The sequence below is a fragment of the Ylistrum balloti genome, unplaced genomic scaffold, assembly GCF_031769215.1.
Source record: "Ylistrum balloti isolate Yb309-2 unplaced genomic scaffold, AGI_CSIRO_Ybal_v1 Utg370840, whole genome shotgun sequence".
Taxonomy (NCBI): Eukaryota; Metazoa; Mollusca; class Bivalvia; order Pectinida; family Pectinidae; genus Ylistrum; species Ylistrum balloti.
Genome location: NW_026782484.1, coordinates 1,492,210 through 1,502,782, shown reverse-complemented (window position 1 = coordinate 1,502,782; position 10,573 = coordinate 1,492,210). Strand labels below are relative to the sequence as shown.

The window sequence follows — 10,573 nt, the reverse complement described above, 5'->3', positions numbered from 1 at the left end:
TACATGTGTATATGCCGTTTGAGTACATGTGTATATGCCGTTTGAGTATATGTTTATGTGCCGTTTGAGTACATGTATATGCCGTTTGAGTACATGTATATATGCCGTTTGACTACATATGTATATGCAGGTTGACATTAATTAATGTTCTCATTTTCTGTTATTTACACAGGCAGACGTTATAGTTGAAACCATAAACAACAACTTCAGGTTGCCCGTTCTTCATTAGAAGATGTTGAATTCGGTGTCAGGAATGCTCACATGATGTTCTGCCGAAATGACATATAGAAATTTTGGACAACAGGATCGTTACAGAAATTTACCACCATTATTGATTGCTCTAATACTGGACGTATTTTTTTGTCCCGAGACCTTTTCCTTTTCGCCTTTTGCAGAAGTTTGGACACACGTTGGAAATTGGTACCGCTAGGTCGTACAGCTACCTTCTCTGACTTTTGAAATGTACGCCAGCGGAGATGAAAGGATGTGAAGATAATGTATGGAACATCACAGCAACCGGAGGGAACAAAACATCATCAAAATGTAAACACGGTGTGACTGCTAACCCTCATACCTTCCTAGCACACAAAGAGAGACACACATAACAATCATGACTTGAACTGTTAATTAACGTATTACCGACACAGAGGCTATAGGGAATACCACTAACGAGCCTGGTCGGATTGTTTGCCCCGATGTTCATCGAAAACATATAATTCGTTTCTGATGTTTAAGAGCGAGATCAGTGGATACCTTGTTATAGTGTATTTATGTATCTCGGAGAACTACCATCAACCTGTAAATTACGGCTTTTACAAAGATGTGTTAATGTAAGTTAAACAAATATCCATCTGTGATCTCTTATTATCATGAAGACTAGTAACAGGGAGCGGTCATTATTGGCAATCAAAACAAACATCGGTATTTCCGGTCAGTAATTAATTGATGGTTCCGCTGCCAAACAGGTCATATGAATACGAGAGAGGAACCTGCTTCGACGTCAACCTCGGAGCAGACGATCACCACAACATCTGTTGAGATTTCAGAGGAGAATACTGGCGGGAAAACTTGCCGATCGAAACGTGTCGTCTGCGTGATAGAGAAGTTGAATATGATCTTTCTGGTCTTTTTCGTCTGCTACCTCTCCTGGACCATTCCTGCTAATTATGGATTATTTACGTCAAATGAGTCTGGAGTCGACGTTAATGGAACTATAGGAAACTCTAAAGGCCAGGTAAGCGTTTAGATTTCATTTCAAAAGAATAAACATCTTTTTTTGTCAAACTCTTTATAGGAAAAATTAATATTTTTTCTTTTGAATAGTCTCGGATGACGGTGACATTCACGAGAATTGCTCGCAACATGTTTGTAGGATTTCCCTTGCTACCATAAATGCAATTTCCACGAAATCTAGATAATAATTTACTTCAAAGAATATCAGAATCTTGGCAGAAATTTAGGCTGATACTATCTTGGAAAACCCACAGGCGACGAAGTATCAAAAGGTCTAGATTTTGATGAATTCAGGATACTTCCCAATCTCAGACAAACGTTTCCAAAAATAAACAGTATTTATCAATTCTATTAATTTAAAGTCATTCTGATCCTACAGCCTATACACTGTTGTATTTTGTAAGCTTTTATATAAATCAATTACCTGTTTAGTTATATTTTGTTCTTAAAGTAATTCTTTATTAGTAAAAGGCAACAACTACGGATGAGATACGAGAGACATCGTATTGACTTTGTTGGTTTTCAAATGATGTGGAAGTATTTGTTGGAGAAATTAAACTTTGTATACATATAACGAAATATATATATACAGAGAAAAGTTTACTGCTACTGCGAGCTTCGCAATGCGATAAATGCGTAAGTTAGATGGCCGGTAAACAATGTTCAATAATATACTCCTAAATTGTTGTGGGAATTCATTATTTCCTTGTTAAAATGTCTCCATGTTATTGTTTTAGTGCATCTTCCGTTCTGTAAACGCGTCTCCTTGTTAAGTTGTCTCCTCGTTTCTTGTTGTGTTTCCTCGGTTCCTGTCATTTATCTGTGTGTCTCACGTATTGTTGTTATTTCGTCTCCTTGGTTCCCGTTGTTGTCATGTTTCTGTCATTTGTCTGTTTCTTCTATGTTAATGCTGTTGCTACGTCTCCTTGGTTCCTGTCGTTTTGGTGTCTCCTCTGTTCCTGTCATTTGTCTATGTCTTCCATGTTAATGCTGTTGCTGCGTCTCCTTGGTTCCCGTCGTTTTGGTGTCTCCTCGGTTCCTGTCATTTGTCTATGTCTTCCATGTTAATGCTGTTGCTACGTCTCCTTGGTTCCCGTTGTTTTTGGTGTCTCCTCGGTTCTTGTCATTTGTCCGTGTCTTCTTGTTAATGCTGTTGCTATGTCTCATTGGTTCCCGTTGTTTTGGTGTCTCCTCGGATCCTGTCAGTTGTCTGTGTCTTCCATGTTAATGCTGTTGCTGCGTCTCCTTGTTTCCCGTTGTTTTGGTGTCTCCTCGGTTCCTGTCATTTGTCTGTTTCTTCCATGTTAATGCTGTTGCTATGTCTCACTAGTTTCGTATCTCCCCACTTTTGGAATGATACTATCTCATTTTCGGTTTGTTTCTTTTTCTCACTTCCTTGATTTCCGAAGTTTTTGGTTTCTGTTTTGTTTCGGCATGATGATTCCGATGTTGTCTTTGCATGTAGGCTTTGTCATGTATTTGTCCCTTGCTCTCTGGGTTGACGTTGCTTTTTCCTAGTTTATTGTACTTGTACAGACAATGCAATTCTGGATAGAATCATTCAAACCAATAAGACTGATTTATATAAATGTTTCTTAATTTTAAAAAAAACATCGTTTATATTCCATAATTAGTATTTGCTCTTTTTCTCATTCATACTAAATTGAATCGTCAAACAGCAATGAATCAAATACTCGTATTAATGTCTGGTAATATTATGATAGCAACATTGTAAGGTTTCAATTAGGGTTTATGTTTCAGGTATGCAAGCTTTTCACTATGTGCAGAAACAACATGGAAACACAACCAAATATGTTGATAACTGCTTAACACACCAAAAATTACAGATTTGTTAATCTTGATTGTCTGCTCAAGAATTACTCAAAATGAAAGTTCATTTTCCAGTTTAAATACACTTCATGGAAATATTTTGAAAGTGAAATCATGAGAAAGACAAGACTGGAACTAAGAGAAATCCGGACTATTACATACACTGCACAATCACAAAGCGCAGCTCTACGTATATCTAGTAATGGTATATAAATATGATTGTTGACAGTAATGGTATATTGATCAATAACGCATGTGTCCAACACTTACTACAAAGACAGCCGCAGACGCCAACACGACGGATACAGTCTATAATGAGTCGAGATACATGTATTTACCACATAATTCTCATAACTAAGTGCATGGATTATGTCCTACTGTATCACGGAATTCTTCATGGCGACATGAAAAAATATCAATTCGTTAAAACAGACGGTATCTGTTTTTCAACGCTTTCGAATATTTTTTTATTATTCAAGTAATAATATTTAATATTAATTGATTTACTCACTCAGTAATGAATACACGTACATTTCTTGTATGAAAAAATGAGTTTTTCTGGTTTGTGATAAGGGACTTTTGTATTTAATTGACTTAATAAGGAACCTTTTCTAAGTTCATTCACGCGCTTTGAATCAGTAGCAATATGTGAGGCATCGATAACGTATATCAGGAAGAAAAAATTCCGAGAAAGAGAGAGCCTGTAACCGAAAAGATTTTTGATGCTCCGATCTTAAAATAAAGTTACGATAACCCGTGCACAACTAAACGCACGTGGAATTGTCATAGTTTGAGAAGATTATGGAAAAGATGAGGCCATCCGTACATAGGTCGCCATGATAGGGTCTAAGAATCTCTCAGGCATTTGACTTCAAAGGTTCGAGAAATACCTCGGGGAACATTGAGGCTACTGATAACAAAAGTATTTATTGTGTGTTTAGGAGTTTTCTATGTCTCCTTGACATCTGTCGATAGGCGCAAGACCATCTCTCCACACAGACAACATTTTCAACCTGCGGGCTGTGATAACCTACCAAAGTAAAAATAACAAGCGTCTACCGCACTCCGAATTCACCATTAGTTTTTCTCTCCAAGGCTTGAACATTTCACTGGCAGATTATAAAGATCTTTTCTGAAATCATTTACAAGAAGCATGGCAACGACCGGAAGATAAATCGAAAGCTTGTGACACACGAACATACAGGTCGGCGGCTCTGACAGTGAAATACTTCATAGTAATCCATCAGAAGATGAAAGAAATGTTTGTTATTCAAACTCGTGCCTTGTAGCTTGTCCTTTGTAGTAAGGTTTTGTTTCCGAATATCATACATTATGAGGTATTCCGAGACCCTACACTAAAATTCCGATTCCGTTTTCTGTCTATTTCAATATATCACTACGTGTTCGAGACCTCGTTATCACAGAGCCTTGCGTTACACCAGGTGGCTTGGAGATGTTATTTCCAATCTAATACTGGTTATGTTTTAAGGTAAAACCATCAGGATCTGTCAAATTCAGTGTCCATATCAGAACACCATATATTCTGAAACACAGATAATTATAAAGTTACAGAGCTTGTTTTTGTTTAATGAGACACAAATTATGACAGAACTTTATACTAGTATAGTATTTGCTATTTTATAACGTATTCTATGAACAAACCATGACCTTCAACAAAAAATGTGAATCAACAACTTGTTCTGCAATTATGCACTACAATTACCGGAAATGACGAAGCAAATGTCTGCCTTCAGATCAGGGTGTTTGTTCCGCTCCAGTTCTGGATTTGCCATCTGTACTTTCGACTTGTGTGGTAAAGTGAAAGCCACGATGATACAAAGATGTCAAGCTTATCATTTCTGACTAGATATGCTTGTGCATCTGTTAGTAGGGTGGTTTTACAGATAACTGTCGAGAATTTAATGCTAATTTATGAACCAATAGAGAAGAACTAACAATCGATCAAGCGAAAAACATCACTATTTTCTCTACAGTTGAAATTACAGCGACACGATTATTAAACCATTTGATTCTATGCTATGTAAAGGTAGTTTCTACGTACGATTTTATAACGATTTCAAGGGTATAAAGCGCTGACCTTGTATTACTCTTAGCCTTCCGTGTTATTTTGAATGAGACCCCATGCTATTATGTAGATAACATGGGCTTATTTAAGTGTGTGTGTGTGTGTGAGGGTGTGTGTGTGGATGTGTGAGAAAATATTGAAATAATAACCGGAAATAGACGAAAATGGTTGACCAGTAAGATATTTCGAATCATATTTGGTTGAGTTTATCTCACTAACTAATCTGCATTTTATCATTTGGACTGATTGTGTAGACGCTATCGGGTCCAGTAGAATTTCCGAATGAAAGAAACGTATCTCCAGGGAGCTGGTAATGATAGACAGGCACTCAACGGCCCGGACACAATCTGGGATTCAGATCATACCAGTGGCCGTTTGGGAATCAAAGTTGCACCGATCATCCACTATACGATGCTATCACGTAGTTCCGTCGAACAGAATCCTACACTGAAATGCCGAAAGTGTACAATCATATCTGTTCTTACATTAGAGATAGGCAAACATGTACTTTGAAATTTCATTAATTTACAATTCCAAATGATACATTGACAACAATTTACCGAATTTGATTGTCCGACTTCATAGTTTGATGGCCTGAATTTAATAACACTTGTCTTATTGAACAAAACATCACGCACATATGGTAAAAAGGAAAGAACTTGGATAAAAGGCAAATCAAACAATTTCGTGTACTTTTCGAAGAAAGGTGAACGTCGGTACAAATATGTTGTTGTGAAATATACTGAAGTGTGTTCTGAAAAAAAACCCCGTGCAAAACAAAACAAAATATACAAAAGAGGAAATTATTAAAATTATATCAACTTTCTAGTTAAAATATATTCGTTAATATTGGCAATAATGTCCTCCAATAGGCTAGTGGAATTATTTTTGGGAACAAACTGTACCCGTCTCTTGGATGACTCGTTTTTGTTTTCATACGAGTCTTAATTTATGGATGAGCTCATCAAAACTGGTCACAAAGACCTTGTCCTGAAGTCCTTCAATTTCACTGTAAATATATTGCTGATGTCTTCAAATAACAAGAAATTCAATGACAAGAAAATTTATAGAAAAGCATATAATATATTCTTACATGAATTGGAAATCAAGGACACGCCATATATCTACATCAGCCGTCTACCTGGATCTTTTCCTGCGACGAAACCAGCAGGGATAACGTTTAAGTAAGCTGTATGACAAGCATGATGATTTCATTTACCCTATTAAAAGTTTCCATTTATTGAGAACAACATTCCCGAATCCCCAAACTATGGTGTTTGCGTATCACACATGATTCGATATTCAAAGGCTTGTACTCAACTTCACGAATTTTTTGTGACAGACAAACTCGCAACACGGGGGTCGAGAGATGCACCTTGGTGAAAATGTTTGGGAAGTTTTAAGGTCGTCATAATATGCGACGTACTCGGATCTGTTTGATGCTCGTAGAATAACTTGGTTCCGTTGTTGTGTACCATGTTCTCCTTTGGGAACGTGGCATCATTGACCAAGATTTCTACGGTAGTTGGTTTCGATGAAGCAGAAAACGCATACTCTTCCGGTATTCCTGATCTTCCTCTCCTTTATACTTTGTCAGGAGTCTGTGAAAATCTTTAATTAGATCATATTTTGCCTTATTTGTTTTTATTGAATTTCGACTTTGGATTATGGTTCTGTTGACATGTTGCTCATAATGCTTAAAATAATGGCAGGGGTTTTGAGTATTTGATGAAGTTCGATTTCTATCATACGTCTTTAAAGGGAGAGATATTGTGCCGATCTTTTAATTCGTCGATATAGTTTCCTTCCTATGTAACAATGTTAAGCTAATCATGTATATATACTAGGTTAGTTATTTACACGTGTTCCCCAATTAGAAATACGAATACAAAACGGTCTAGGTTCTTTCTAATTCAGATAATACAAGGCTATAACTCACAAAAATTTGCTGTTTGTTAATTTGTGCAGTAAAATGTTCTTCTGGGTATCCAGCTGACAATGCCTCTTTACGCCCGTCTGCTTGTTTCCAAATGCAAAACAAACCCGTGGAGAAGTAAGAAGTGATTAACTTTCGTATTTATTCTAGGTGTGAATGAAGCTTAAATCCCGCCAAGTAGGGTTAAGTCTTCGGTTAGCCTGGCGATAGGAGATCATGCAAACGTCTGTGCTCTCATGGCTCTTGTGTTTGATCTGGGATCAGAAAAACGTTTGACACCGAGGGGGTTTGAAGTTCAATAAGTAAATAAATGCATATCTTTGTCTTCAATCGATATCTTCCTGTATAGCTAAACATGTTCGACTTTGGCATTAATGTTATCATTTTTACCCATGGTTTCCTCATACGTAATGAGGTAGGATGACTGTGCTGTAATTCTACACTGGTTGACCTTGTTAAATACCCCACACGCGTGGCTCCGACGAAATATATAGCTCAGAGACGTTACATGTAAAAAAATCCATTTATGACTTGTGCTCGGCCAAATGGATAAAGTATATCATTAAGTATTAGGGTGAAGAGACTGAAGTAAGAAAATGTGTTAAATAGTTTATTTTATCGTCAATAATTATATATTTCTCCGACGATTAATTTCCTTGATTACAGTACCAAACATTACATCGCGACAACATATTGTCACGAATTTTGTCACCCTGAATTTCCAGATAATTCATTCTACCATTAAATTTTCATCAACGGGTACCACTCGTATTCTACTGGATAGCGAACCGCCATAAAGTATTTACATACTTAATACACAGCATAACTTCCTCAACCACAATACTTGCGAGAGTTCTCTGAAACATCGATTCTATGTCGGCCACAATTGCGGGGTCCTAAATTCATATTTGTGATTTATTTATTGTTTGATAAAATCATCAGAATGTCGTCTCTCAGATGCGGTAATGGGAATTACAGGTATTTTTGAGGCGAAACGGCGGAAAGAGTTATACATGTTTACACTCAACTGTCCACATGTTACTGTATGTTAAATAATCAGGTCATGAAACGACCGCTTACATGGACAGCCATATATATATCAAAGCCATTCAAAATTTCACTTGGTAAGTTATCTTTCTAGAAAAAAGCACACGTGTATCGGTGCACGTCTTACTAGCATTTTTTTTAATGTTCACAATCGAGATTTTAATTATTGTGGTTAACACCGTATTATAACTAGTTGTACTATGGAATAATTCATGTTACCACAAGCTATTTCTATCGGCAAGGGATATGTGATGTTATTGAATTGAAGGAGTTGACGAGGGTTAGCCTATCAGAATGACGTTTACCCTGTTTCACTCCCTACAAAAACACAAAAAAACGAAAAACAAAAAACAAATTTTTGAAAAAAGAATTATCGATAGCTGAATAAAAAAGATGTCAAGCATCTTATTAATTTGAGCAGTAGTTTTGAAACTTTGAATTTGATAATAATAAAAAAGATAATAATAAGATATCTACATTAGAAATCGATCTGCCTTTTGACTTCTATGAACGAAAGTTTATTGCACTAAAATCTTACTCCTTTATCAATGAGTCACCTGTCTGAGTGGTAAATATAAGTCCCTTTAACGTGTTTGGCAACTTTCTACGGTATTGTCACTTGTTACAACGGCGACAGGAAGTAAATTGATGAGCAGTGACGTTAATACTGTTGATACGGGTCACGAGATAGTCAATGAGTTATTATCCTACAAATCATCAAGTGATACAATTTCAACAGAAATAAGGAAATATAGGTCGAAATGGTTGTTTTATTTTCAAATGAATATACTTTACCATTGCTTAAAAGAAAGAATAAAAGCATGTAAAATAGAAGACAAAAATAGTTAAAATCATAATATCTTTCATGAATATCATGAATAATACATTTTTTTTGAGGTTTCGGTTAAACTAAATTCTGAACCATCAAAGAAACATTTACAGTATTGCAAAATAAACGTTCGATGTAAATTATAAAATTAGGTTATCCGTCAAAACAATGGCCATTCCGTCTAGATTTAAATCTCATTGATACAGTGATAAAATTGATGTATAATAATATAAAGATATCGCTAAGCCCACGGAAAAGCTTGTTCAAATTCATGTCTAACGATAGGTAAGACATAAACAAGAACACACGTATACGAATGGAGAAATATGATGAAGAGAACTAGAGCATAGCATAAGTCTAATATATTACTATAGAACTATAACACAGCAAGAGAACATGTTCAGGCATCATATCAATAGGACTGTGACAGTACATTTATACATGGTCAATGTTAATATATCATACACATGATAATGTACGATTACATCTGTTAATAATTGAACAGGCTAGCCAGTATGTCCGCCATACCACTTCGGGCTCCACTTGATATTATATGTCCTACCAAACACTAAAACTGCTTAGAGATGTTGGGGTAGCAACAAGAAAATACCAACATGTCAACACAATCATTATCCAAACTAAAATTCAACAGATTTGCGGCCAAATACAAACAAAAGAAATATCATTTCTTTAATTCCTTTCTAAATATAGCTATTAATAGAACTAACTCTGATAACCCTTGCTTTACGAGGTATGCAACTTCCAAACTATCACGTTTTGTAGTGATATTCTCTTACAGATATCGTATGATATCAAAAGATTGTGTTTTGCACTGTGTTCTGTTGCATCTAATTCATTTATGTTGAAATTTGGTATTTGTGATTGCAGGTGGTAGACTAAGTATGCTAGAATCTGCTAATGGTCTTAATTACCAAGATTTGCCGCAATCTGCATGCCAGGTTTTATTTCACTTGGATAGTGATGTGGCACACATCTGATATTTGAAAATTATAAGATATATTGAAAAATGTGGACAATGCACGTCCAGATCTGAAATTTTTTACCTTCCTCATTTGCCTCCAAGGTTTCGACACTGTAAGCCCAAAGTATCCATGACGAATCCTAGAAGGACGAAACAGCTGTATGAAGCAGTTTAATTCGTCATATATTTTGACGATACTGTATAATACAGACGTATAGAATTAAACATTAATCCATTCTTGAAATAAAGACTACTGATTAAATCTATCTTAAATAACAACAACCTAGAAATATAGTCAACAAGAATTAGACCAAGATCAGTCAAATCAATACCGACATTTTCCTTCAAGACCAGCCCCTTTCTGATAATAGTAAACATATATTTCGATTTGTATCAACCTTCTCCATTGATTCTCTGATTTGGGCCTTAACTTCATTCTAAAGTACGCCTAATATACGTTCGAATTTGTGCCATGGCGATTGTATAGAACGGTGATTGATAGGTTTCGTAGGTCCCTAATGTGGTAGTAATCCTTCAGAAATAAAAAAAAAAAAAAAACGCTTTCCGCTTAAAGTTGTTGATGCTGTCTGTACCCGAGAACAAATTAACTGCAATAGATTCTGTTTATCA

The 10,573-nt window shown here is 35.9% G+C and overlaps 1 protein-coding gene across 1 annotated transcript in view; it reads left to right on the top strand.

Moving 5' to 3' along the window:
* The first annotated feature begins 970 nt into the window (after positions 1-970).
* The window catches only part of LOC132558978 (uncharacterized), a 29,614-nt gene continuing 20,011 nt past the window's right edge, over positions 971-10,573 (top strand). Inside the window, exon 1 of the mRNA XM_060223603.1 lies at positions 971-1,234. Within this exon, the coding sequence (XP_060079586.1) occupies positions 971-1,234 (264 nt within the window). The remainder of the gene's footprint in view (positions 1,235-10,573) is intronic.